General features: G+C 55.3%; 5 protein-coding genes and 1 non-coding gene across 11 annotated transcripts in view; 5 read left to right on the top strand and 1 right to left on the bottom strand.

The window, feature by feature from the left end:
* The window catches only part of ints4 (integrator complex subunit 4), a 44,023-nt gene that overhangs the window by 13,822 nt on the left and 4,133 nt on the right, over window positions 1-26,068 (top strand). The window contains exons 1-12 of one of the 3 annotated variants that reach the window (XM_088381767.1): window positions 20,835-20,974; window positions 21,597-21,821; window positions 22,008-22,142; window positions 22,305-22,526; window positions 23,992-24,186; window positions 24,359-24,476; window positions 24,591-24,785; window positions 25,058-25,146; window positions 25,226-25,276; window positions 25,413-25,501; window positions 25,695-25,815; window positions 25,977-26,048. In XM_088381767.1, coding sequence (XP_088237893.1) covers window positions 20,921-20,974; window positions 21,597-21,821; window positions 22,008-22,142; window positions 22,305-22,526; window positions 23,992-24,186; window positions 24,359-24,476; window positions 24,591-24,785; window positions 25,058-25,146; window positions 25,226-25,276; window positions 25,413-25,501; window positions 25,695-25,815; window positions 25,977-26,048 — 1,566 coding nt within the window. In that variant the 5' untranslated portion in view covers window positions 20,835-20,920. Of the gene's footprint in view, window positions 1-20,834; window positions 20,975-21,596; window positions 21,822-22,007; window positions 22,143-22,304; window positions 22,819-22,848; window positions 23,055-23,991; window positions 24,187-24,358; window positions 24,477-24,590; window positions 24,786-25,057; window positions 25,147-25,225; window positions 25,277-25,412; window positions 25,502-25,694; window positions 25,816-25,976; window positions 26,049-26,068 lie in introns of those variants that run through there. The other 2 variants (XM_088381765.1, XM_088381766.1) reach the window with 2 other exon arrangements.
* Window positions 243-6,734, bottom strand: abcf3 (ATP binding cassette subfamily F member 3). 2 transcript variants are annotated; one of them, XM_088381768.1, is made up of 21 exons: window positions 5,661-6,734; window positions 4,706-4,853; window positions 4,427-4,503; window positions 4,280-4,335; window positions 4,054-4,151; window positions 3,856-3,978; window positions 3,457-3,723; window positions 3,261-3,341; window positions 3,134-3,193; window positions 2,984-3,040; window positions 2,876-2,898; window positions 2,418-2,473; window positions 2,109-2,309; window positions 1,912-1,988; window positions 1,767-1,811; window positions 1,551-1,683; window positions 1,188-1,276; window positions 979-1,070; window positions 772-904; window positions 597-684; window positions 243-491 (listed from the first exon to the last, which is right to left on the bottom strand). In XM_088381768.1, exons 1-21 carry the CDS (start codon window positions 5,734-5,736, stop codon window positions 333-335), a joined length of 2,139 nt encoding a protein of 712 aa, XP_088237894.1. In that variant the 5' UTR covers window positions 5,737-6,734; the 3' UTR covers window positions 243-332. The 2 variants fall into 2 exon arrangements, with proteins under 2 accessions (XP_088237894.1, XP_088237895.1); XM_088381769.1 differs by having other exon boundaries at window positions 3,856-4,151; window positions 5,661-5,849.
* Window positions 6,105-13,893, top strand: lrch3 (leucine-rich repeats and calponin homology (CH) domain containing 3). 3 transcript variants are annotated; one of them, XM_088381779.1, is made up of 20 exons: window positions 6,105-6,467; window positions 7,466-7,610; window positions 7,689-7,815; window positions 7,905-8,010; window positions 8,329-8,465; window positions 8,622-8,731; window positions 8,828-8,921; window positions 9,043-9,133; window positions 9,215-9,354; window positions 9,430-9,488; window positions 9,572-9,617; window positions 9,688-9,789; window positions 10,003-10,032; window positions 10,226-10,279; window positions 10,387-10,420; window positions 10,500-10,598; window positions 10,678-10,766; window positions 11,187-11,324; window positions 11,418-11,495; window positions 11,917-12,457. In XM_088381779.1, the coding sequence occupies exons 1-20, from the start codon at window positions 6,182-6,184 to the stop codon at window positions 11,920-11,922; spliced, it is 1,971 nt and encodes a 656-aa protein (XP_088237905.1). In that variant the 5' UTR covers window positions 6,105-6,181; the 3' UTR covers window positions 11,923-12,457. The 3 variants fall into 3 exon arrangements, with proteins under 3 accessions (XP_088237905.1, XP_088237904.1, XP_088237903.1); XM_088381778.1 differs by lacking the exon at window positions 11,917-12,457 and adding an exon at window positions 12,465-13,893 and having other exon boundaries at window positions 6,106-6,467; window positions 10,390-10,420; XM_088381777.1 differs by lacking the exon at window positions 11,917-12,457 and adding an exon at window positions 12,465-13,893 and having other exon boundaries at window positions 6,106-6,467.
* rpl35a (ribosomal protein L35a) lies at window positions 14,330-16,361 on the top strand. The gene is made up of 5 exons (XM_088381815.1): window positions 14,330-14,445; window positions 15,013-15,051; window positions 15,413-15,565; window positions 16,008-16,152; window positions 16,270-16,361. The coding sequence occupies exons 2-5, from the start codon at window positions 15,041-15,043 to the stop codon at window positions 16,291-16,293; spliced, it is 333 nt and encodes a 110-aa protein (XP_088237941.1). The 5' UTR covers window positions 14,330-14,445; window positions 15,013-15,040; the 3' UTR covers window positions 16,294-16,361.
* rps3 (ribosomal protein S3) lies at window positions 17,246-20,300 on the top strand. The gene is made up of 7 exons (XM_088381807.1): window positions 17,246-17,391; window positions 18,176-18,306; window positions 18,797-18,890; window positions 18,967-19,061; window positions 19,448-19,635; window positions 19,700-19,908; window positions 20,238-20,300. Exons 1-6 carry the CDS (start codon window positions 17,362-17,364, stop codon window positions 19,900-19,902), a joined length of 741 nt encoding a protein of 246 aa, XP_088237933.1. The 5' UTR covers window positions 17,246-17,361; the 3' UTR covers window positions 19,903-19,908; window positions 20,238-20,300.
* Window positions 18,467-18,616, top strand: LOC148395860 (small nucleolar RNA SNORD15). The gene has a single exon (XR_015859692.1). It is a non-coding gene; the product is annotated as a small nucleolar RNA SNORD15 (small nucleolar RNA).

Below are 26,068 nucleotides of genomic sequence, written 5' to 3'. Positions count from 1 at the left end.
TACGGTGGACCTTAACGACCCGATAGCGAGTCTGATCCCGCGGCCCTCGATGCTTGTCTTCAATGGCCATCAAAAACCTCATATTTGAAGTGATTGACGCCTGTGAGGATTACCAGTTGTTTTGCTTTCTGAAGATGTTACAGACAACGATTGAAAAATGAAACGGCTGAGGCGGCGTTCCGTCGGTGAGCGGTGCGCCATCGAGTGCAAGGTTGGAAGCCAAAAAGGCAGTGAAGCGCATGTGTGGTGTGTGACGTTTATTTTCTTAGTAAATAGAACATCTGCGCGCTAAAAAGAAGACAACATGAATGATCGCTAGTCCCGTGGGCGCCTCACAGGTAGCCCTCCCTCTTGAACTGCTCGTGCAGGGCGTCGCGGTACTGGTCGAAGCCGCCGTCCAGCCGACACACTTTGCCGCCGTCGCACACCCACAGCTCTTGGCACACCAGACGGATCAGACGCTCGTCGTGCGACACCAGGATCACGCCGCCCTGCCGCATGCACACGGCCTTCAAATTGACTCTGGCTGGCGCTTGCGATAGCCAAGTCCCTCGCACTACTTCAATGTCAAACGCCTCGCCCGCCGCTGGACTCACTTTGAATTTGTTGAGCGCGTTGGCGAGCGCCTCGATGGTCTCCATGTCCAGGTGGTTGGTGGGCTCGTCCAGGATGTAGAAGTTGGGACTGAAAGGGCAGAGGGAGGGAGGGAGGGAGAGCCGCATCAGATGACTCCATGAGCGGCAGCCGGCCGGCCGGCCGGCCAGGCCTTACCAGGACATGGTCATCTGGGCGAAAGCCACCCGACTCTTCTGCCCTCCGGACAGGCTGGCCACGGGCCTGGTGGCCAGCTCTCCCGTGATACCGTAACCTCCCAGCTGGTGGCGGTACTCCTCTTCCGTCCGACCTGCCGCCACCAACGTGCAAGTCAGAAGGGGGCGTGGCGTGGCCGCCGCACGCTCGCACCCACCAGTGACCTACCGGGAAACTTGTTGAGTAGCAACTCCACGGAGCAAACGTTCAGGTCCAGCTGGTCCACGTGGTGCTGACTGAAGTAGCCGATCTTCAGATTCCTGTTGACGTCACATTGTGAACTTTCTCCATTGAAAATGTCAAATCACTCCAAAGCACTTGACACGCTAAGGATCGAGCGACGTTCACCAAGTCCAGTCGTTCGGCGGCCGTCTCACCTGTGAGCTTGCCGGACTCCGCTGACGGGAGTCAGCTCGCCCATCAGGAGCTTGAGGACCGTACTCTTCCCGGCGCCGTTCTGGCCCACCTGAGAAGGGTGCAGTACACCTTACATGAGGACGCTTCGGAGAAATGTTTCCGACGCACGCGTTCAGAGCACGTATGTGGCAAGAGCAGACGCGTTTAAGACGTGCCTCCAGCGCAATGTCTGAGATGCTGCATTTCTGACATCACCTTTGCCTCACTCACGTCTGTGGCGTGCGCACACGCACGCGCGCACAGACACACACACACACACACACACACACACACACACACACACACACTGGCCGTCAGACGTCTGTAAGACGGCAAAGACATACGATGCAGACACGAGACTCCAGGTCAGCGCACAGGTTGAGTCCGGAGAAGAGGCGCTGGTCTGGTGTGTAGTAGAACTCCACCTCGTCTAACTGCAGGATGGGAGGAGACAACTTCTCAAAATTGTCCGGGAACCTGACACGCCGACAAAAGGATTCAAGTCAACTCAAGCGCACTTTTTGGAGCTGAGCGCATCACCGGCACGGCTTTGTTCGGACCTCAGCGTGACCTCGGCTTCTTTTTCGATGGGCTTCAGTTCGGGCCTGTGGGCAAATGTCGGCGTGGCGAAACGTCCTCGGTAAGAATGGTGGTCCTTCTAAGGGCTGCGCCGCGCTGCGCCGCCGTCTACTCACGAGCACTTACAATCTTTCCAGCACTTTGAGTTTACTCTGCACTTGAGCCGCTCGGTTGGCGTTGTAGCGAAACCTGTCAATAAACACCTAAAAAGACACGTGCGTGCGCACGCACGCATGCACCTGAATTTCCGTTCCACAACGCCCGATCCAAAGCACGGCCGGACGGATACGAGCGTCCTGGCTGAAAATGTGCCGAGCGCTCACCTGGATATGTTGCCTGTACTGCAGCTGCGCCTCGTACTCTCGCTGTTGGTTCTTGAGCCGATCTTCTTTGGTCTTGACAAAGTTCTCGTAGTCGCCGCGGTAAGTGTCCAGCCTACGCGAGTGCAGGTGGACGATGTCCGTCACCACCGCGTTGAGAAAGTTGCGGTCGTGGGACACCACCAAGATGGTGGACTGCCACGTCTGGGGTGGGTGGGGAGGGGAGGGGAGGGAGCCGTTGACACCAGCGCCACGCTTAGAGCAGCGCCGCGCTTACGCGGACGGCGGGTGACCCGTCGCTCGCAACCAGACCTGCAGGTAGTTCTCCAGCCACAGGATGGCGCTGACGTCCAACATGTTGGTGGGCTCTGGAAAGAGGCGCGTGGCACGTTTAGCTGGAGCACGGCGAGCACTACGCACACGCTACCTAACCTTGTCGTCCACTTTTGCTTTGTGCCGCAAGCTACAATTGGAGTCGGGAAGGCACATTCTGTCGCTCGCTGTTGGAACGCTGCGCAAAATCCACACAGTGGCTGGCCGGGACCGCAATTCTCTCTTCTGTGTTCTCATCTGATACGGCAGACTCTTTCTTTGCACGTTCTATTGCACTCGGGAGGGGGCGGGGTGGGGTGGGGTGGAGAAAAAACCCCATGGCTTGGCTAGCAAAACGACATCGGCGGGTGCCGTCCGCCGCGCTCCTCGAGCGCTCCTACGGCTTCATACCACTACACCGCGAGTGTCGAGAGTGCAGCTGAGGTCATGTGACTCACCGTCGAGAAGCAGCAGGTCGGGCCTAATGACACACACACACACGCACAAATGAAGATGTGACAAGTGCGACTTCAGTCAGGTGTGATTGACGTGGCAAAAAAACTCACCGAGCAAAGAGAGCTCTTGCCAACGCTAACCTCATCCTCCAGCCTCCTGAAAACTCTCTACGTGCACACACACATGAAATTGAATGTGTGCTTGCTTGCTTGCTTGCTTGCGTATGTGCAGGCGGCACATGCGTGTGTGCGTAAACTCACTTGGTGGGCTGCTGCTGCATTTTGGGAGAAAATCCCAGACCGGCCAAGATGATGGAGGCTCTGATTGGATGACAACGGATGTCAATCACAGCCTCCTACCGGATGCCTCGCTCGCTCGCTCGCTTACCGTGCGGGGGCTTTGTCGGCTTCGATCTCCTCCAGTTTGGAGTAAATTTCAGACAGGCGCACACTCTCCCCCCCCTCGGCTCTGAAAGGCATCATAAGCGTGTCAGAATAGCGTTTGGCCAAAGTCAGACGCAAAGCTCCGTCGCGATGGCCCTTTTGACCCGACCGAGTACAAAGCATCGGCCGGCCCCACTCACGCTCCGTTGGCCACGCGCGCGTTGAGGCGTCGCTCCTCTCGGAGCAGGCCCTCCCTGAGCGCGTCGCTCTCCAGGACGCTCTGCAGCGCCGTGGTCTGGTCGCCCGCCACTTCCTGCTCCACGTGGAGGATGGAGATGTGAGAGGGGACGCGCAGGCTGCGGCCGGCCAGCATCTTCAGCAGCGTGGTCTTGCCCAACCCGTTGCGGCCGATCAGGCCGTAGCGCCGGCCCGCCGCCAGCGCCAGCTCGGCGCCCTGAAGGAGACACCTGAGGACCAAAGGCACCTTTGTGGAAACCCCAGGAGCCCGACACGCGGCGCCGGCTCGCTCACGACCGCTCCGGCTCGGCTCGGCTCGCTCACGACCGCTCCGGCTCGGCTCGCTCACGACCGCTCCTCACCTCTCACCGAAGGACACGTCAAAGTTCTCGATGCGGATGTCGTAGCTGCGGTTCTTTCCCGCCGGGTCCACTCGTCCTTCTTTCTTGCTGCTGGCCTGGCTGGCCGACGCCTCCTCCAGGACACTGAGGGCGCCACGGGTCGGAGTGAGGCAAATGGCAAAGCGGGACGGACAGCGAGCAAAAAGGCCAGAAACCCACAGTGGAGCGGAGGCCTTGTGCGAGTCCTTCTCGTTGCGTCGCTCGTGTTTGGCTTTCAGCTTTGCCTCCGCCTTCTCCAGCTTCTTGGTGTCCACCATCTGGGAACACACGAGTCCGTAAGTGGAGAGCCAAACCGTCAGCGGTCGGCGCTGCGAGCTCGTCACTGCTATCACGTTGCGAATCTTTGAGTCTATTTGAAGCTTGAGAGCGGCGGAGGCACACGTACCGTGTTCTGAGGACGCTTCATCATCCAGATGCCCCGAACGTCCTCGTTGGCCAAGGCTGCGCGCGGCGGCAAAAAAAAAAACAGCAAGAAAAACACAGACGTCAGCCGCGCAAAAAGACACGCCGGCGCGCGTCGGCGGCCACTCACTCGTGTCCGGCGACATCTGGGACAGCTGCACCGGCGCGTCCAGCAACACTTGACGCTGCGAGACGGGACAGCCGCTCCTGAACACACAGGCGTCACGCATCACGCACGCCTTCGACAAACACGCACGCACGCGCACGCCACACACACGCGAGCGCACCTCAAACCAGCAAACCCATCCGCGTGCACATAAACACGTTCACACGTTACACACATACAGTCAAGGTGGCGTGAGCGCGCGGCGGCGGCGGCGGCGACTCGTGCAAGTGGACGTGCTCTCACAGTCGCAGCGTGTTGAACATCCGCAGGCAGATGCCGCGGACGTCGTCCTCATTCTTGGAGTCGGCCGACACCTCCTGCAGGACGCCGCCCACCGCCTCAAAGACCTCCTCGCCGTCTTCAAAGTCGGCCCCGCAGCCGTCCAACACCCCTGCACGCGCACACAAGAGAAGCAACTTGACAAAATGCTAGCAAACCCGTGCGACCTGAACCAACGTCAGTGAGCCCAAAGTCAAATGACAACAATAGCGCCCGGGGCCTGCCATCTCTTGGACATTCCTAAGTTGTTTCTGCGAACGTAGACTAGTTCGAACAGGTGAACGAACGCGTGCGTGTCCAGCCACTTGGAAATGATGTCGCGTTCTGGAAAAAGCGGACAGAAATTCAGAAAATCACCCTGACCTTTCAATGGATTCTTAAAATGGCTTTCAGGTGTAGCCCTACTTTTAAGAAACGACTCGTTTCTTTTATTGATTAGCAACTGGTCAGCTGTATTGAGAAGCGGGTCAGAGACTGGTGCGCGTTGGGTCGTTGGCGTTCTTAATTGTGAATGAAGTCACATGTTACATGGTTGCACTCGTCCTGAAGAGACTTATCTACTCATGCTGCTGTCAAAGAAATCAATGAGCCTTTTTTGAAAATATGGCATACTCACTCGCCTTTTCTGAATCAAACTCGAAATGCCAGAAGAGACGGAAAATGTCAGTGGAAGCGATTTTTGGTTCCATCAAAACCGACATCTCGGTCGGCATGGAGCCTCGCAGCCAGCAAGCAAACGCCAAACTCGCTCATCCCGGTGAGCCACGCCGGGTAACTGCTTAGCTACTTTATCGCTAGCAGGGTGCCCCGGCCGGCCGGCCGGCCGGCCGGCCCTAGTCTGACACGGAGGGAGGAAGGAAGCAACAGAAACCGGCGACAGAAAGCCAGCCAACACGCGGTGACTGGTCCACCCTCTCACCTGTGATGTAGTCGAACAACTCCGAGTCGATGTCAGGAAACTCGCTCCTCAGGATCTCCTCGTAAGTCGCCGCCATGACAGTCACACCACGACTCAGCCGCCAGCAGGCAGGCCGCGCGCATGCGTCAAAGCGACGCCGCCGCGTGGAATTGTGGGAGTTAGAGTCTTCCAAACAACGTTTCTTCCGGCGTTGTGCAACGGCGAAAGGATAAACGTCCTGCCAATTTTGCACTGCTTTATGAGCAGATTGTTTTTCCGCTCTTCATTAAGAGCAAAAATGATGACAGTCACATGTGCATGAATCTCTTAATTTGAGCTGTTTTCTCGTCACTATAAACGTTTGTACACAAAGACATCCATTTAAAAGCTCTACAAAAAACAATCAAGCGTTTGGTAAAAGTTTCTGCGGCAACGGAGCCCGCGTTTTGCGCATGCGCAGACCTCTCTCCAAAGTTTAGGGTGGGATGGTTAGCATTAGCATGAGCATTAGCACAGCGGGCTAAGGAACCGACCGGAGTGTAATGGCGACCTCGGTGTTGTTGGGCTCTGCGACGGACAACACCGGACTCGGCTTCGCGGTTAGTAGTGGCGGGGGCGGCGGCGGGACCGGTGCCGGCGCGGGGGGCGTCCTCGTGGCCGGTAACAACGGGCTGACGTCGGCGGCGGGCCCGGTGCCGTGGAATCGTTCTCTGGAGCGGGCTCTGGACGAAGCCTCGGCCACCGGCTGTCTGAACCTCAGTGGCAGGAAGCTCAAGGAGTTCCCCCGCGGCGCCGCCAACCACGACCTGACCGACACCACCAGGGCCGGTGAGTCCCCGCGGGGCAGCAGAGTCCTCGCCGTCGTCCAAATGTTCTCCGAGTAGTTTGGTGGCGTTTCGGAGCAACTTCGTAGGACAAGTCTCGTTTCGGTTCCAAGTGACAACAACATGTTGCTTCAGCCGCCCCGAGCGCAGCACTCGCTCCAACAGTCGGAGTTTTGGAGACGTTCGCTCGCTCTCTCGCTCGCTGGCGTCTTTGTTGGGTTGAAGCGACAACGCGAGCTTTGGTCAACTTTCGGCCACTTTAGAGCCAACTTTGGTGGTGCTAGCAGTTTAGCACGTTAGCGCCTATTAGCATCCCGCTAATGCTTCAAGTGCGCTCAAGCGGCGGCGTCAACCTCTTTGGAGTTCAGGGGCCGCCCCCCCCCCCAAACATGTCAGCTCAAATTTCTCCATAAACTATAAATAACAGCAATTCTTATGCGTCTCATTATCCTGCTGCAAAGTACATCAATGTGTCTTGATTCAAAGGGAGGAACAGTCTGAAAGTTGGTCAAAATCACGATTGGAACTTACAGAGCAATCGATGCATTTGCCGTCTAGTAAGCAACTTGTTAAGCTCTCGAAACAATTCAAGATCGACAAAACTGTGCATGCATCCTGATCCATCCAGATGGGAAAATGGCATCAGCACATGACAGAATCGACATTGATGGAGTTTGCTGGGGGGGAAAAACTTCCATCGGTCGCCACGGATACAATTGACGGTGTCGACCGTCAAGATGGCGACACCGGGTCACTGGATATCGATATCCGATATCGGCGCCTTTCGCCGTGACTCCAAATGCGCAAAGCTTTGCCACGTGGACAAACGATGCCATCGGCGTCAATATCGTACGCCGCCTCAAGCGCAGCGCTCGCCTCGGACAAGTGCGCGCGCACGCACACACAGGCCATTGTTGGGAGTCAAGTCACAAGTTTTTTTACTGTAGCAGCAAACCAAGTGTGTTAGTGCAAGGCGCTCGTGCGTTTTCTCTCCATATGCAGACTTGTCTCGGAACCGCCTGTCGGATCTTCCGGCGGAGGTGTGCCTGCTGGTGTCTCTGGAGGGTTTGAACGTCTACCAGAATTGTTTGAGATCTCTGCCCGATCACATGATCAACCTGCAGGCTCTCACCTACCTGAACCTCAGGTACCAATGTACCACCAGTCCCGCCGCCCGCCCGCCCCTCGCCGCCTGTCACTCACCGCCGCCGTACGCTCGCGTCAGTCGCAACCAGCTGTCGGCGCTGCCGGTGGTCCTGTGCAGTCTCCCGCTGAAGGTTCTGATCGCGTGCAATAACAAACTGGTGGCGCTGCCTGAAGAAGTGGGCCAGCTGAGGCACCTGACGGAGCTGGTGGGTAGCCGGAGACGTCGGGAGACGGTGGGGAGCCACCGAATCGGCCTTGGTGCCAAGCGTTGACGGGTGCCGCCTCCTCCCTGCAGGACGTCAGCTGCAACGAGATCAGGACGCTGCCTTCTCAGGTTGGCCAGCTGGAGGCGCTCAGAGACCTGAACATCAGGAGGAACCACCTGGTCGCCCTTCCTCCTGGTACGTATGTAGGCACTCGCCGAGGTTAGAAGAGTTTGCTTGAAGTTGAATTTGCTTGTGAATGTTTTTTTTTTCTTTCAAATTCACTTTCTTTTAGCGACCTTTGAATGACTGACTTTGCTTGATTTTATTTTTGGGCTTACGTTGAGTCTGCTTTCCATCGCCGTTCCCCCAAATCCTCCCTTTTCAGTCAGTCAAATCATTTGTGTGGTCCAAGAGCCAAAGCCATTTTCAAGATTTGTAAGAAGGACACCCGCATGGGGTAAAAAAGGGCGTCTTTTGCGCGACACACGGTGACGGCCGCGCGTCTCTTTCCAGAGCTGGCCGGGCTGCCGCTGGTTCGTCTCGACTTCTCGTGTAACAAGGTGACGTCCATCCCGCTGTGCTACACGCGCCTGTCGCAGCTGCACACCATGGTGCTGGACAACAACCCGCTGCACACGCCGCCCGCGCAGGTACGAGCCGCTCCCAAACGACAGCGCGTCGCCGAGAATGGGTCGGGGACCCGACCCGACCTGAGCCGGTCGCCGTCCGGAAGAGATGATTTTTCCAAACGCTTCGACCTCAGCCGGCCGGGACTCGGCCGTCATTGATCTGGTTACGTTGTGTAGATTTGCATCAAGGGCAAAGTTCACATCTTCAAGTTCCTCAACACGGAGGCCAGCAAGACGACCCCTGACCTGCCAGAACACGACAGAGCGACCTTCAACTCCGGCTCCTGGTCCGAACTCATCATTCCCCAGCGAGCGAGCACACGGAGCTGCTCAGTCTGCATTGCCAGTCGCTCACTTGGCGTGTCTGTCTATGTGTGTGTTAGCACGGATGAGCTGTACTCTGGTCGTCCCTCCGGAGCCTTGGATTCAGGCTTCAACAGTGTGGACAGTGGAGACAAAAGATGGTCAGGAAATGAGGTCAGACACGCTCACAATATTGCACCAAATTATTTTGGATGGGTCGACGTCATCGCGAAACACCAAAGATGTATGACATCGTGACCCGCCTGTGTGTGTGTGTGTGTATGTGTTTCACAAGGACCTGTCCGAGGGTCCCGCTCGCGTGCCGGACGTCCACAAAGAGTTGAAGCGAGCGCCGCCGCCGGCCCATCTGCTGGCCAACGGCACACGTGAGCACACCGGTGCTTTATTATTTTAGGAGGGAGGCGTGGCGGCAAGTCGCTCACACGGTCGCTCGATGGCGTGCGCAGATGAGCCGGAGCAGATGGACTTCATTGACGGCGGGGAGGAAGAGGAGGAAGCAGCGAGGAGCGCGGCACGAGGAGCGGCGGGACGAGCCAGCCTCAGCTCGCAGTTCATGGCCTACATTGAGAGACGCATCGGCGCTCCGGTACGTACGAGAGCGCCGCTTGTTAGTATCTTGTGTCTTGTTTTTTCACTACTTTGCCTTTGTCTGGCGAGTCAGGGTTCTCCGGGTAAAGGCAGCTTATTCCGAATCGACGACTCCGGACCGAGACCGGCCAGGTACGCGCACGCTAGCATCTAGCTCGTCAGCGCGGCGACGTCTATTCCCGATCAAGACGGCATCCTCGCTGTGTGTCCGACAGGACCGTGGCGGATGGCGGTCTCGCTACAGCGAGCGGCCACCTTCAGGTAAGGTCACGTCGGCCGCTGTCGATGTCCGCGGGACCTCGTCCTGACCTGGTACCCGCGTGTCGCTCAGAGAGGCACCGGCGTGGAGAGGATGAGGCGAGAGGCTCAGCTGGCCGCCCTCAGGTACGACGAGGAGCGACACAAGACGCGCCCCCCGCAGCCCGACGCCAAGGTAGCGACCGGCGTCACCATCCGGGAAGATTTGATTCTGTTTTATGAGCTTGCTTACAAAACGTTCGAAAGTCCTTTCTCACCTCACTTTTGGGAAGTAGTTCCAAGTTCATGTTTATTCCAAGCATGCAGGCAAAAGCAGCCTGGCGCTGACTCAACCTTTTGTGCTTGGTGAAAGTTGTTGACCAGTTTGCCTGCATTTATTTGTTCGCAGAGTCCTACCAAGTCCAGCCCGGACGGCAAGGTAGCCCCAAAGCCCGCCCACCCGCCGGCATCCTTCTCACGTCCCGCCCCTTAACATCCAGCACTCACTTTGCGGCTGTGTGTGTGTGTGTGTGTGTGTGTGTGTGTGTGCGTGTGTGTGTGTGCGTGTGTGTGTGTGTGTGTGTGTGTGTGTGTGTGTGTGTGTGTGTGTGTGTGTGTGTCCGTGCGTGCAGAACGTCTACCCCTTGAGACGCTCCACCCACACAGATGACTCTGCACTCTTCATGGTAAGAATTGTCCTCCTGCATTTGCAACGTGACGACAGCTCGGCGCCGGCCGTCTTTGCAAAATGACCGCGTCTCGGCTGCCACGCTAACGTGCGCGCTTGTGCCAGCAGGGCGAAGAGCGAAGCGGCCTCTCGCCGAGCGGTAAGACGGGACCGCCCGCCGGAAGCCTTTGTCGTGGGATCGTGCGGCCGCGTTGACTCGGCCTACTTTGTATCTCCAGGCAATCCCGGCTCGGGGGACGCCGCTTCCTGTCGCGGCCTCAGCGTACGCCCGGAGAGCTTTCTGTATCGCCTCAGCCAGCGTGAGGAAAAGAGGAGGGGTGAGCGAGCGAGTGCCGCTCCGTGCCAGTGAGGCGAGCTTAACATGTGCCGATCCCCCCTTCCCCCTTTGTTGTCCAGGCGATGCCCCGGCCTCCGCTCAGCACCCGCAGGAAGCGCCGGCCGCCGTCCTTGGACACGATGCCCAGCTGGTGGAGCAGCTCAGGAAGGTGGCCCAAATGTTTGTTTCCACCAGATAACGCGCCGTGTTTGCCGGAGGGAGGGCTCTCTCTTTGGGCGCTCGGTGTAACAAGGGGGGGGGGGGGCATGTTCATTTTGCCCAATTCATATTCCCCAAAGGACAGCTAGCTCGATGGCAGCACTGTGCTCAATGGCAGCACTGTGCTCAATGGCAGCACTGTGTTTGGACTCATCGGGCCGCACACAGCCACGAACATTTGGGGCTCGATCGAAACGCATCGGTGAAGGCGGGCGCTTCCGTTGGCCGCGGGGGTTCGCGTTCCGTCCACGACGGCGCCCGACGCCTTATTCCATCGGCGCTCGTCAAGCTAAATAGCAAAAGAGAAAGCCGACTTTGCAAAGGGAGGGAGACCCGTTGCCGGGCATTAATCGTTTGTTGCATTTGTCAGAACATCGAGGGGCGGTTGAAGGTGTCGTTGCCGGGCGACCTGGGGGCGGCGCTGACGGACGGCGTGGTCTTGTGTCACCTGGCCAATCACGTGCGGCCGCGATCGGTGCCCAGCATACACGTGCCCTCCCCCGCCGTGGTGAGTCCCACGGTCGCTGTGCGAGCCACCGGTCGAGTCCCGGCCCTCCCCTCCCCTCCGTTGCTATGCCAACCGCCCCGCGTGTGTCCCCAGCCTAAACTGACGATGGCCAAATGTCGGAGGAACGTGGAGAACTTCCTGGAGGCGTGTCGCAGGATCGGCGTCGCTCAGGTAAGAGACTCGCCGGAGCCGTCGCTGCTTGTGCTCGTTCCGCATTGGTAAGGGTGAGCGAGGGTACCAAAATGACATCAAGCAAATCAGGACCTGTTAGCAACTAGGCAAGTATGTTTGGGTCCCGCTAATTCTTTGTGCAATATGGCGTACGTTTTGGAAAGGCTCAAATTTCTAGAGCCCTCTCTGATGCTGAACGATTTATGACGATATAGCGAATGGGATTCCCCACTTTTATTCTGAAGGTATGCAGCGTTGACATTTTGGCACTCCATCCACGCGGGAGGCAATGTGTTCAATGGCGACGACGATTGATGGTGTCACTGTCCGTCTTTCTTCACTTGCCTCTTTTTTCCTAACGATTGTGTGTTTTTCTTGCCCTCCCATTTCCCTTCTTCCTTTTCCTTGTTCACGTACTCAGAAGTGATTTCATGTCATGACGGGCGGCCTTCCTATCATCACGTCCTAGCTTTTGGCGAAGGTCCTCGGCAAAGGTCCTCGCCACCGTGACACTATGCGACGTCATTATTAGCACCAATCTGAACAGTGAATTTTCAACTCCCGTCGCCCGCCCGCCCGCCCGCCGCGGGCTCATTAGGGAGGACGCACATAGACAAAACGGGCCACCGCACGCCCATGGATCACGGCGCTCATGTAGAACAAGCGCTTGCTGAGCCGGTCTCACGTGGAGCGTGGCGAAGCAAGCGAGTGAAGAGCGATTCCGCGTGGTCCATCCCATCCTCTGTCCCGGGAGTCCGCCATCCTGGTTTGCCCTTTTTGCGTTTGCCTCATTTCACTTGTGTTGATCCATCTTTGCGTTGTTGTCTTTTTGGCCTCCCTATCCATCCATCCATCCCTCCATCCATCCATCCCTCCATCCATCCATCCATCCATCCATCCATCCATCCATCCATCCATCCATCCATCCATCCATCCTTCCCTCCCTCCATGTTGTGTGTGCGTGTCCAGAGTGACTTGTGTCTTCCACTTCACATCCTGGAGGAACAAGGTCTTCCCCTGGTGGCGGCCACCGTCAGCGCGCTTCTCCGCTTGGCCCCGCCCAGACACGCCGTCGCCACCAGCGGCACCTCGATGACCTCATCCTCGTCCGGAGCCTCGCTTGCCATGTAGCCGCCGCCGCTGCCGCGTAGTCACAACACACGTAAAGATCCGCCCGGCCTCTTTATGCACCAGTTTGCGTTCTCGTTGGCATATCGTGACAGCAGCCCATTGGCAAGGTTGCGTGGGTCCGTGCGTACTTGTTCTTTTTTTCACCTGACACACTAGTGCGAAAAAACATCACGTGATTTGACATGATGTCACACGACTGACACGTGAGTGACCCTACCTGGGCTATAACGGTTGACCTGGTTATTGCTAATGACGTTTCACATTGCTCATTCGTGCTGAAGTGTATTACTGCCACGTTTCTTTTATTTACAAGAACGATGACATAGCTGCTACCTTTGAAGCTAAGACAAAAAGGACATTGATTGGCAGTCGCCTGACGGTGAATACGTTTGGCCTCACAAGACGTGTGATGGCATTTGATCTCTTTTGCGATGAAATGCATCCCATTTGCCATGAAATTCGTCACATTGAAACGTGGAATTGATCACGTTATAAACTGACATTGAGTCTTTTTCTTTCTTGGTGGCAGCAATACTCTTGCGTAGATTGGCAACAATTAGCCAAGAATACTGATGTTTTGGTGTTGATTTCATGTCTCGATAGATGTGTAGCGTGTGCGAAGATGGTAGGCGTGCTGTTCACAGTCAACTGTATGCAGCTTATGTGAATATGTGGAAAGAAGCAGATTAGAAGAAAACAAAAGCAGTTGAAATGCATCGGAACTTTGAACATCCAAATGTGTCTGATTGGCTGGCTAACGCGTGCGTTGCTAACTATGCTATTGGTAAGAGGCGGATGTGTCGGCTTGTGTGTGTGGTTTTTTTTTTTTTAATGTGTGTCACGTTTGTGTCTCTCATTTTGCACCTTGTGTCTCTCTCATCTTGGTCACTTACGATGTTCCCCACACGGCCACGCTCGGCAGTCATTTGATTGCGGCAGGCCCCTGTTGCATTCCGCGACATTAGATTGATGAGGCTGCGCCGGCTGCCCATTTGTGTACAAATGTATTGTGTAAATACAAAGATTGTGTAGTTGTGTATATAAAGATATGGAGACGACAGCGCGGCCTTTCTGAATGACTTGTGATTCTCACAGGCTTCATATGTGAGTAGAGTTGGTTACCACAGCAATGGTCGGATTTCTGGAAAAGTACACTTTTTTTTTAATCCAAAAATGTTTGACACGTTTTCACTCATGTCTCTTACTGTTATTAAAAAAAAAAGATTTTAGAATTCGGTTGTCTGTCGAATAAATATTGAAATTGGAATATCCTTGTATGTTTGTTTCCACTTGACCTCAAACTTGTATTCCTCTTCCAAGCCACAAAAACGTGTAAATGATGAAGTGTACACCACAAGAAATATTCTCATGAAAATGCAACGAGTCCATGTATTAGGGGTATATTAAGACTGCTGATGATGATTATTTTTTCATTTATTGAATCCATTTTAATTCGTTTTTGGGTGAATTGGACTAAAAATGGAAATCACCCCCCCCTGAATAACTGGCAATTGAGGGTTTTTTTTGTGTGTGCGTGGCGATTTTCAGCACCAATTGTAAGGCCCCAAAATTGGTCGTTTGGAAAGGAGACCCCGTTCCTAAATTGCTTTATATTCCAAAATAATACTAGCAATACATTCAATTGTGTCAGCCTGACGACCATTGTGTACATACACTGTACAAGTGTTCGAAACACTGTACTGGTACACCAACCAACGTGTTTTTTGAGCAGGCGCACCGCGGCCACCCACGTTTGGCAATAATTTCCCAGCATTCTTTTCGCACGGTCTTTTTCGCCATTTTTGAGCTAGCGGCCAGGGTAAGAAGCTTAACATGTCTGCAAAAAAAGTCGAAAAGACTTTGACCAATGTGACTAATTTGTGCTCGCTTCTTGCCGTTGTCCCGTCTTGGCGTTCCGTACGCGCTTGGCTCTTTGCGGACTTGATGATGACCCAGATTGAGCTCGGATTCTGCCGCTAAGTGCTAGCTATCTGTTCTGCGGCTGTCTCCAAGCGTTCACCGCGAAGAGGTTTTCACCGAGCTCAGACGCTCCAAGTGGCCTTTGGCGCTTCTCCGGAACCTTTGCGTGTTCGTTTTACAGCTATCGCGTTGTCCTCGCCGCAAGTTCGGAACGGTTTGGACCCGTTACCTTTGCCAGCTATGATAATTGTTCCGGTGTGGCTCGGAAATCGAATGGGGTGCCGCTGTCAATGCGCACGTGATCGTAAACAGCAATATCCCCCGTTGAATTGGTTCCACGTTGTGGACGTGAAATGTGCTGGATCTTGTCATTTTAACATTTCAACGGATACATTTCCACATGACCCTTTTTCGTCACAATGTGATCTCAATTGACTGTGCATGTTGTGTGTGTGTGTGCGCACAGGTGAGCTCTCCAACAAAGTCAAGCCAAGATGCCAGGAAGGTAAAGTTGATTCTTACTTGACAAAATGTCGCTTTCCGGGTCCAACGACGGCGTAGCGAGATTTATTTACTAAATTGGACAAGACTGGAGAATCTGGGAGGTCGGGGTGACGGTTCGTGACGGTTCGTGGAGCAGGTTACTGACGCTCGGCCGGACAATACTGCCCACGGAAAATTTGCTCTCAGGTTGGGCGAGTTCACTCAAGCGGCACAAGTGGACCGTTGCCTTGTTTCACGCCGAATAAGTTTCTCTGCGATTGCGTCTGGCGGCTGGGCTCCACCGCCCGCTTCAAAACGGGGATGAAATGGCTGCGAGAGAATCCGGCGGTAGGCTCCACTAATGGTGCTTTGTGTGTGCGCAGGCTGTGGAGCAAGGCCATCTTTACCGGCTACAAGCGCGGCCTGCGGAACCAGCGCGAGCACACGGCGCTGCTCAAGCTGGAAGGCTGCTACAGCCGCGACGAGGTCGACTTCTACCTGGGCAAACGATGCGCTTACGTCTACAAGGCCAAGAAGTCAGTCTCCTTGCTTCCTTCCTCGCTTTGCGTACATGCCGGCCGGCCGTGCCTTTCTTCCGAGGAGAGGGCGTGACTCGCGAGGGCCGATGTCGATTCCAAAGAAGGAAAAAACGATCGGACCAAATCTAATAACTGGCAAATCTTGCTTCAAGAAAAGAAACAAACTGTGGCTCAAAGAGCAGGCAAAATGTTCTCTCTGAGATTGTTGTGGGGCTTTTCCGTTTCCACCAACACCGGCCGGCGCCTGCCCAAAGTCCCACTTGATGAATTTTGCTCTTGAAAGAAACAACCCGAGCGAAGCCCGCTTCATTGGCCGCTCCGTTTTTTTCCACGGAGCAAGTGTGCAGGCACTTGGCGCCATGGCCCGCTTGACGCAAACCGTGGCCTTTTGCATTCATCTGGAAAGGTACTGACGCAAGCGTGTGTGTGTGTGTCTCAGGAACACGGTGACGCCCGGCGGTAAGCCCAACAAGACACGTGTGATTTGGGGCAAGGTGATGCGCGCCCACGGCAACAGCGGCATGGTGAGGGCAAAGTTCACCAGCAACCTGCCCGCCAAAGCCATCGGACATCGCATACGAGTGGTACGGATGCAACGCATGTGCATGCGCTCCGTGATTGGTGGAGGGACACACACGCAAGCCCGGTGACGTGTGATTTTATTATTTTTTAACTAAAACAAATTTGTGTTTTGTCCTCAGATGTTGTACCCTTCCCGAGTGTGAGCACCGCCGCCTCTCTCCGGCAGCTTGCTGTTGTTTGTAAATAAACAATAAAAAGTTGAGACGCCAAACGCTCCCGTGTGCTCGTGTTCCGCATCTGTCCGCCATGGCGGGATTAACGCTCAAACGGTTTCCATCGTTCTCATAGTGCCAATTCCGAATGTTTTGCCTTAGCCTCGTTTTCTGTTTGATTGGCTTCGTAGCGCATGCACCAAGTTGAGATGTTTTTTTTTTAACCTTTTGTAGTTAAAAATATTCAGACTCCAAAAATTCCTTTTTTTTTTCTCTTAAGCGGAGGGACAAGCGCATACTTGTGTAAGAAAAACTAGTCGCCTTATGCAGTGCATGAACGACTTGCAAAGTGTTCTACAATTAGAAAACGATATGAAAAGAGATAACGTTTGGTCTTGGGTTTTGTGGTGGGGCCAGAGTAGATGGGAAATAAAATCTGGTTAAAGATAAAGAATGAATGCCAGAACTGCAAATCAATCATGAACTTAACGTAAAATGCTGGCGTTGATTTATTTCTGGTCAAGTCCTGTGCCACCGTCGTGAGGCGAAGGGAAAAAGCCAACGTTCCTCTGGCTCCTCGTTGATAACGAACAAAGACAATGTTCCTCACCCACTTCTGCCGCAGTCTTAGGTAACGAAGCAGGTAGTTACTGCCGACCCCAACCGTACGCCTGCTGGATGAGAGGCCTAGTCCTAATGTCCGCCTCAATACAACGATTATTAGATTACGATTAGCTACTATTTTGATTACATCCTGTTATTGTAACCATTATGTGCTGTATTATGTCTTGTAGGATGTGATGGCAACAGGGGATATAAACTTGATCAAAGAAAAAAAGAACTCTAAATAAAGCAATAGTTTATTATCCTTACGGGCAGTCCGTCGCTTGAAGTAACATTCTGTTACTCTTCGTCTGCCGTACGCTGAAAGGCGCATGCTCATCAAAAAAAGAACGGCAAGCGTCGTTTGCGCATGACGTCAAAGGAAGTGATCACACGTACTATAAATGCATTTCCGCATCGCCGGAGCGGCCTTTCCTGTGTACGGCCTGTGCGAAGATGGCGGTGCAGATATCCAAGAAGAGGAAAGTAGGTGTCATTTCATTGCTTTTGCGTCCAAATGGCCGCTCGGACAGCCGGCCTCAAGCGCGTTTGTGCCCGCTGTCACAAGTCAACGTGCAGTCGGCATCTCCTCGGCCAAGATTGTTAGAGATGCTGCCAGTCTGGGTCGCCGCCGCTTTCCAGCGCCGAGCAAACATGGCGGCGGCGGCGGCAAGGCTGTCGATGACTTGACGTGATGTGCCGCCACCGAATGACGCTTCATTGTTTGACGCTTCAGTGTTTGCCTATTTTCTTGCTCCACGTTCGAGTTGGCCTTTTTGGCGCCTCATGGAAAAAGTGGCGTTTGAACGCTCCGTGTCGAGACGCGCACTGCTCTCATTGACGCGCTTAGTTAGCATTAGCTTCCGCTAAAGTTACTTGTCGTCGGGACCGCAAGCCGAACGACACGCAAACTTGTCGAAAGACTCGAACGATTGATGCATCGAAGGCGTCTTTGTCTCGTCCAAGGGATGCAAAGCGTGTCACTGCTCATTTAAAGGTGACATGTGCTTTCGGCCTCGGAAAGGAGTCACTTGACACAAGTTCGGCTTGATATGTATCAACTCTAAAAGGCTTTGTTGGCGGGGGTGGGTTGGAAAGAAAATGTTTGTAAATGTATTTCTGAATTGCAGTGCACAGTTGTATCCCCCCCTCCCCTCTTGAACGTTGTAGAAGGCGCAGTTCGTGACCAGCGGCCTTTTACAACCGGCGTGCCTGTCAAAACGTACGCTACCCGCAGCTCACCGAACGTCAACCCGTTTGTCGTTTGCAGTTCGTCTCAGACGGGATCTTCAAGGCCGAGCTGAATGAGTTTCTGACTCGCGAGCTGGCCGAGGACGGCTACTCGGGCGTGGAGGTGCGCGTCACCCCGACCAGGACCGAGATCATCATCCTCGCCACCAGGTCAGACGCCCGTTCCGAGGACCCGGTGGCATCAAAGCCCACCATTTGCTCTTGTGAGCGCGGCCGTGGTGGAGAAACATGACGGGACCGCCGCCTTCCCTTCGCAGTAGCGCGATCCGCCGTTCTGTGTTTGCCGTTTGGTGTCAAAAGGAGAGTGGCCCCTCGGTGATGATACGATGACGAGTCGGACGCGGACTTTGTTGGCCGTGAGGCGGCCGCTCGGGACGGCGTTCTGCTTTCCCGCTCGGCTTGCCCCGGCAAAGCAAAGTTGCTTTCCTGCTGAAGACGCTGAGGCATTTGTCTGAGAGGGGCGACAACGTGGGAGAGCTTTGAATGCGGCTGGCTGGCTGGCTGGCTGGCTGGCTGGCTGGCTGGCTGGCTTTTCGTAACATTCTCCAAAGGACGAGCTATCTCTCGGGACGCTGTCGTTCGTCTTTGGCCACAACGCTTACGACCGTTTGTTCACACGTGGCCAACTGTCTGTCTCCAGGACCCAGAATGTTCTGGGAGAGAAAGGCCGCCGCATCCGAGAGCTTACGGCCGTGGTCCAGAAGAGGTTCGGCTTCCCCGAGGGCACCGTGGAGGTGGGTGGCGCTCGAAAGGAGCGTCGGCGCTGTTTGCCCTCTGGTGGCCTCACGTTGTCTCTCTCTCGTTTTGCAGCTGTACGCCGAGAAGGTGGCCACCCGCGGCCTGTGCGCCATCGCTCAGGCCGAATCTCTGCGTTACAAGCTGCTGGGAGGTTTAGCCGTGCGCAGGTGAGGCAGCCGCGTCGCCCGCATTCAACTTTTGGCGGGCCTATTGTTTGGATCGGCGGTCCCTCGGTGATGATACGATGACGAGTCGGACGCGCACGTCGTCGGCCGTCAGGCGGCTGCTCGGGGGCGCGTTCTGCGCTTCCGCTCGGGCCTCCTGCGGCCGGCACGTGGTCGCATTCCCGCTGAAGACGCTGAGGCATTTGTCTGAGAGGGACCAAAGGGTCGTTAGTTAGCGCGCACTTTTGCATTTAAAGCACGGGGAGGGCTGGCGCCTAATGGCGAGCGATGCCGCAGACGGCGTTCCGAAACCCGTCGGTGGCGGCGGACTGACCCGGCCGGCCATTCTGCCGGCCAGCCACAAAAAGCCTTTTTGCTAATCCTCACAGGGCCTGTTACGGCGTGCTGAGGTTCATCATGGAGAGCGGCGCCAAGGGCTGCGAGGTGGTGGTGTCGGGCAAGCTGAGGGGTCAGCGGGCCAAGTCCATGAAGTTTGTGGACGGACTCATGATCCACAGCGGGGACCCCGTCAACTACTACGTGGACACGGCCGTCCGCCACGTTCTGCTCAGGCAGGGTGAGTGAGCCGCAAGAGAATGGGTTTCCGGGCGGCCGGCTGATGCTTGTGCCTGCTCGAGCAGGCGTGCTGGGCATCAAGGTGAAGATCATGCTGCCATGGGACCCCAGCGGCAAGATCGGCCCCAAGAAACCCCTCCCCGACCACGTCAGCATCGTGGAGCCCAAGGACGAGCCGCTGCCCACCACGCCCATCTCAGAGCAGAAGGGCGCCAAGCCCGACGTGCCCGTCATGCCCCAGGCGGGCGCGCCCGTGCCCAACGCCTAAAGCAAGGTGGGTGGGGGCGGGCGAGCGAGCGGGCGGAGCTTCGTCATTCTCACACGTGCCGTTCGTTGCCTGACACCTCTGGCCAATCGTGACTTTATTGTACAATTAAAGGTAAAAGCTCAAGTCCTCGACAATTGAAAGGCAATCGCCCTCAAAAAGGTCACTTTGGCACCAAATTGCAAAAGTGGCCTTGTGGCAGGCAGTTCTTCTTGCTTTGGATATTTTGCTTGTTGTTGGTGAGAAAGGCTGAATTACAAGCTTGGAAGAGAAAAAAACAAAACAAGCGCTGTCGTGCTTGCATAATGACAAAGTGCCCTTTTGTTTTTCCCTTGCAGGTTTTCACATTGACAGCAGAAAGAGCATGTTTTGTGTACAAAAAAATAAAATATTCCAAAGAAGCTGTTGTGTGCATTGGATTGACTTTTGTCCGTCGGCCGGAGAGAAGAAACCAGCAGGCGCCTGGAGCGGGCACGCCGACTGGTAGAGATGCAAAAGATGCTCCCTGGCTGGCAAAATTGCAAATCAAGGTGGATGTGGTTTGACATCGTCGATGAAATCTTGCCAGATGTTTGGACTGGAATCATGAACGCAGGCAGCAGTTGTGCAAACGTGAAAAGTGTGGCCCAGTTGTCCATTTCAATATTAGCCATTGGTTTGGAAAATCATGCTTGCTCGCTATTCAAATGAATATTTACTGGCTACAGTATCGAGAAGGACATTGGATCGAAGCAATTTGATGGGCGAAATGAATGCAAGACCTATCCAAGGACTCGTCATCTCAAAGTTGCTTGTGTTTTGGTCCCAAGCGGTAGTCATTTGTCGAATTTCGAGTCCTTTTCTGACCTGAGAATGCTGCTGAATTAAAAAACCAAAAGGGCTAGACGCGACCGACGCGATTGCGGCGTGATTTTGTTGCCCAAGGTGACGTCAGCATCCGGAAGGAACGAGCGAGCGAGCCGCGCCCCGCCGCGCGCCGCCTCACCTGCCAGACACCAAGGAAGAAGAAAAAGAAGCAAACATGAACCAAGTCGACTTGGCAGACGTGAAGGAACACTCGAAACACACGCCTCCAGTAAGACCACGAAAGATGACTCTTATCGTTTGCTGCTCAACCTAAATTGGTGTCATGAGAAGAAAAAAATCGTTCGGGTTGTTGTTGGATGAAAGGCGCGTTCACTCCGCGACGCGGGCGGTCGGTCGGGCGGGCAGGTGCTCCGCCGCCAACTTTTGGGTAGGATCCATTCCCACGCCACGCCAACAAGCCTTTCACGTCAACAAATGCTACAACTTGTTTTTGAAGTGGCTGGCGTGCGTGGAAAAAAGCCCGAAAAGGAACATGACGTGTTGTTCTTTTCGTTCCTTACTTTTCCTCTCCACGACTTCAGAGACGAATATGCAGGAAGTTGCGAGCCATCTTACAAACAAGCAGATTTGGTGCACCGGAACCAAGAAATTAAAAAAAGAGTTGTCTCGTGGAAGGTTGTGTTTCGCCGCCTCCCAGGACGCCCCCCTTCGCCGATCCGGAAGAGCATCTGCCTGGTTCAGAGCTCAGATAGCGAAGCTGACCTGTATCTGAACACGCACACACCTGATTCACCAGGGGCCGGCCAGTCACTAAGTCATAGGACGAGAAACAAATATCATCAATCAATATCGACTTGACTGATGCTGTCTGTCTGTCTGTCTGTCCTCAGCACATGCACGTGGTCCACTTGAACGTGGGCGGCCAGAGGTTCTGCACCAGCATGGCCACGCTCACCAAGTACCCCGAGTCCAAGCTGGCCCAGTGGTTCGACGGGCCCCCCAAGCTGCCCAAGGACGCGCAGGGGCATTTCTTCCTGGACCGCCACGGAGAGTACTTTGGGGCCATCCTGGAGTTCCTCCGCTCCGAGCGGCTGCCCGACAACGACATCCCGCAGGTACCGCCACGTGTTCCAAACGGGCTTTGGGAACTCGTCTCGGAGTTTTGATTTCACTCCTTTTGGATCTCTTCAAACGTTTCCTGACTCAAGAGCCAGCAAGGAAATTGATGACTGCGACGTGGCTGCTAAACAGCAAAATTAGCTTATGGCTAACCGGCGCGTCGACCCGTGTTCGCCCGCCAGGTTCACCGGGAGTCGCTGCACTACAACGTGACGGCGTTGGCAAAGCGTTTAGAGGAGAGTCCCGTGCTCTTTGGCGAGATGGTGGGCAGGCAGCAGTTCTTGGCCAGAGTGCCGCACTACAAAGAGAACATTGAGGTGTGTGCTCAGTTCCTTCCTTCCTTCCTTCCTTCCTTCCTTCCTTCCTTCCTTCCTTCCTTCCTTCCTTCCTTCCTTCCTTCCTTCCTTCCTTCCTTCCTTCCTTCCTTCCTTCCTTCCGAGTCAGCTGTTGTCGGTGTTGTTGGCGTTGTCCCGGCGCAGGTTCTGATCCGCATCGCCCGGGCAGAGGCGGTGGCTTCCCGCTGTTCCACCGTCGTGTTGTGCGTTTTGCGGACGGAGGAGGACTCGGCTTGCTGCAAGGCTCTCAGCGGCCTGCGGGCCAACAAGGACTCGGTGGTGACCTTCGGGCCCTGGAAGGCGGGACCCACGGCCGCCGATCTGCTGGACTGCGTGCAAAGGGACATCGAGAGTCAGGGCTACACGGTGCACGTCCGACCGTACGTCATGGAGAAGACTTTCCTGGGGCGCAGCCACAACTTTTTCCACACGCTTACCTTCTTCTGGTGGTGACGCCCTCTCGCGGTCACGGTGAGCACCGACTGGAGGTGTCCGCATCGCTCGCTCGCTCGCTCGCTCGCACGCACGCCCCCACCCTTTTGGCCGACTCGGTGGAATTCTCAAAGGTTGGCCTCACGTCAGGTGGCGTATTTTATGAAATGATCAAAGATGTGTTTCTTATACGAGACTATTTCGCAAAATAAATGGTTGCAGTACTTGTTGATGTGTTTGTTTCGCAACATTGTAGATCTTGAGTCCTGTCCACCGGGGTCGCTTTGGATGACTAACAATCGCCTTTTGGCTGACGAACAATTGCCTTTGGAATGACTTGCCGTACCTACGGAAGGCGCGGTGGGACAAGCGCGTGCGCTGCAAAGCGCTACTCGTTCTTTTGTCGACATGGCGGCGCATTTAAAAAAGCGAGTTTATGAGGAATTCTCCAGAGTCGTACAGGTGAGACTCGCTCGCTCGCTCGCACCGCACCGCACCCGCGCTGGGGCGATTGCTAGACGAACGTTTGGGCGCGAGCCGACAAGGAAATTGCCGACCGCGACGCGACGCGACGCGACGCGGCTGCTCAACAGCTAAGTTAGCTATGGCTAACCGGCCGGCGTTGCTAAGGTTAGCGCCTCCGTTCCCCCGAGGAAAAGAAACATTGAAAGCCGAAGAGAACAACGAGTCGTGTGCACTGTGCTTCCGTCAAAGTCTAACTAAGCGAGCGTAGCTGACCCAAAAACCTCCCCAAAATAAATCAATAAGGATGACAGGCAGCATCCATTCCACTTTTCTCCGTCTGGAGAATGTCAACAAATACGGGAAGGCGTGGTTGGTATTCGTATATGTGATTAGATCTTTCCGAGACAGTTGCACAGTTAGTTCGAATCATCACGTCCAAATAGGAAGAAGCTATGATTCTTGAAAAGCGTTCCAAATGCGTTTTCGTGCAAAGTCAGAAGCGGAAAAGTTACGTTCATTTCCAAAAGCGTCAGTAAACTCGTCACCCAAAGTCACCTTGTGTCGCGCTCTGAAAAGATCCAATTGATGGCCTCAATATGTTGGATCTTGTGCACTTGAATCTTTTTCTCCGTGCGTCGTCATGAAGCTGTAAGAAGATGTCCATAAAATGCCCCAAATTTGGCACCTTCCTGAGGGCTTGACGTGGGGACAGAGATTTTCCGAAAGGTTGCTTCGTTCTCTCTGATCAAGGGAGTAAGATCCATGCTATCGGAGCGATTGTTGTGATATTTTCAAAGATCGGCCGGCGTGGGCTTGGCTTTTGGCCTTGAAAAGCCTTTTACGGCCAATTTGAAGACGATGTGTTTTGAGTTGCGAGCGTGCTGGGCGAATGAGATCAAGCGGCCTGACGTTTGGAGCGTCGCCATCGCCGCAGGTTCCCGCCGAAGAAGTTGCGTCCAAGAAGCTTCGTCTGTGCAAGCCCAGCAAGTCGGCGGCTCTCCACGTGGATCTGTGCAAGGCCGCCAACGCTACCGACGCTTTGCACTTCCTGCTGCACTTCGCCCGCAAGCCCGTGGAGGCCGAGAGCGTCGAGGGTGTCGTCAGGATCCTCCTGGAGCACTACTACAAGGTACCGCTGAGCAGGCCAGGTACCAGGCAGAGAAAAAGCAAAAGCCATCAACCGGTCGGCTGCCTGCCTGCCTGCCTGCCTGCCTGCCTCCCTGCCTGCCTGCCTGCTCAACGAATGGCCACGTGTGCGAGCAAGCGCTCTCACTTTCCCTTTGGATTGTTTGCGGGTGCAGGAAACGGATAACTCGGTGCGACTGAAGATCGCGTCCCTGCTGGGCGTCCTGTCCACAACTCCGGGCTTCAGTCCCGACTGCATCGTGGAGGATGTCGTGGCAGCCGTGGCCAACGAGAGTGAGCCGGCCGGGGCTGGGGCCGCGCGGGCGGGCGGGCGGGCGCCATCTTCTCTGCCGTCTGTCCTCACCTCCCCCCAAATCGGCGTCTGTTGTGTGCCTGCCTGCCTGCCAGAGTCCCATCAGGTCCTGGCGCAGCTTCTGGACAGCCTTCTGACGGCAGGCACTCAGCTTGCGGAGAACCCGGCGGCGGCGCGGCGGCTGCTGGAGGTGGCCCGCCAGCATCTGTCGGACGCCTCCTTCGGAGTGAGGATCAAATGTCTGCAGCTGCTGGGACGTCTGGGCGTTGCGGACGGCGAGGCGCCCGCAGGTGGGCTTTCTTCGGCTTGCTGTGGCAAAATGAGGAGAACTCGGTCCGATGGCTATGCGAAGGAATTTTCACTCGCCAAAACAGATAGTCTTTGAAAAATGCATTTCATATTCAAGCAGTAGCCATTTGAACACCGATGGTGGAGCGACGCGCGTAGACGGACAGACTGAGCGTTTTGCCACGCTGAGGCAGCATAGCATCTCGCTCTTTTGGAACAAAACAATGGCTCTTCTGTTCATTTTTGTGATTGAAAAAGTGCTTTGTTTGCTCAGGCGCGGCACGGGACGACGCGCCCGCCGTCATCAGTGACTTCTTTGGCGATCAGGACCCCAGAGTGCGCACGGCGGCCCTCAAAGCAATGGTAGCGGCCGCTAGGCGTGGCATGGTGCGGCGTGGTGTGGCGCAGTGCCCACACGTCTCTTGACTTGCGTGTCTTCCAGCTGCAGCTGCATGAAAGAGGCACCAAGATTCAGCAGGTGATTTACGAGCAGGTGAGACCCATTTTTGGAAAAAGCTTTCACGCAGAAGGCAGGCGAGAAAGCCGTGTCGATGGGAATGAATAAGCAAAGCTTGTCGCCCCTTCCGAACTCGGGGGCGGCAAAAGCGCTGATGCGGGCGTGCGTGCAGGCGTGCCGGCTGCTGGCGGACGACTACGAGCAGGTTCGCTCGGCCGCCGTCGGAATGGTTTGGGTGCTGAGCGTCTTGTATCCCGAGAGGTGGGTGCCTCCGCCGCCGTCTTCTTTTCGTTTCTCGCCATTCATGAAGACTTGACGCGTGCGCATTGGCTGCCGTGCGGCCGGCGTCCATCCACCTCGGTCGGAGCTGTCTGGCTGCAAATGACAAAGCAGCAGAGCGTGTTGCTTTGCTTTGCTTTGCTTTACGGCCTGAGATCTTTCTGCCTTGCCTCAGCATCGTGCCCATCCCGTCGTCCAACGAGGAGGTCCGGCTGGTGGACGACGCCTTCGGGAAGATCAGTCACATGGTCAGCGACGGCTCGTGGATGGTGCGCGTGCAGGCCGCCAAAACGCTGGTGAGGCGCGTCCGCCGCCGACGACTGCTGCGCTCTTTGCGTCCGCCTCCGACTGCTGCGCTCTTTGCGTCCGCCTCCGACTGCTGCGCTCTTTGCGTCCGCCTCCGACTGCTGCGCTCTTTGCGTCCTCCTCCTCCTCACGTGGCTTTGTCGCGTTCCAGGGTTCCATGTCGCAGGTGAGTCCTCACTTCCTGGAGCAGACGCTGGACAAGAAGCTGATGTCCGATTTGAGGGTGAGTCAACTGGTTTTGCC

This window comes from Syngnathus floridae, chromosome 7 (assembly GCF_059516105.1).
Source record: "Syngnathus floridae isolate MCC-2025c chromosome 7, RoL_Sflo_1.0, whole genome shotgun sequence".
In the NCBI taxonomy this organism is placed as follows: Eukaryota; Metazoa; Chordata; class Actinopteri; order Syngnathiformes; family Syngnathidae; genus Syngnathus; species Syngnathus floridae.
This window is presented reverse-complemented; position numbering and strand designations above follow the sequence as displayed.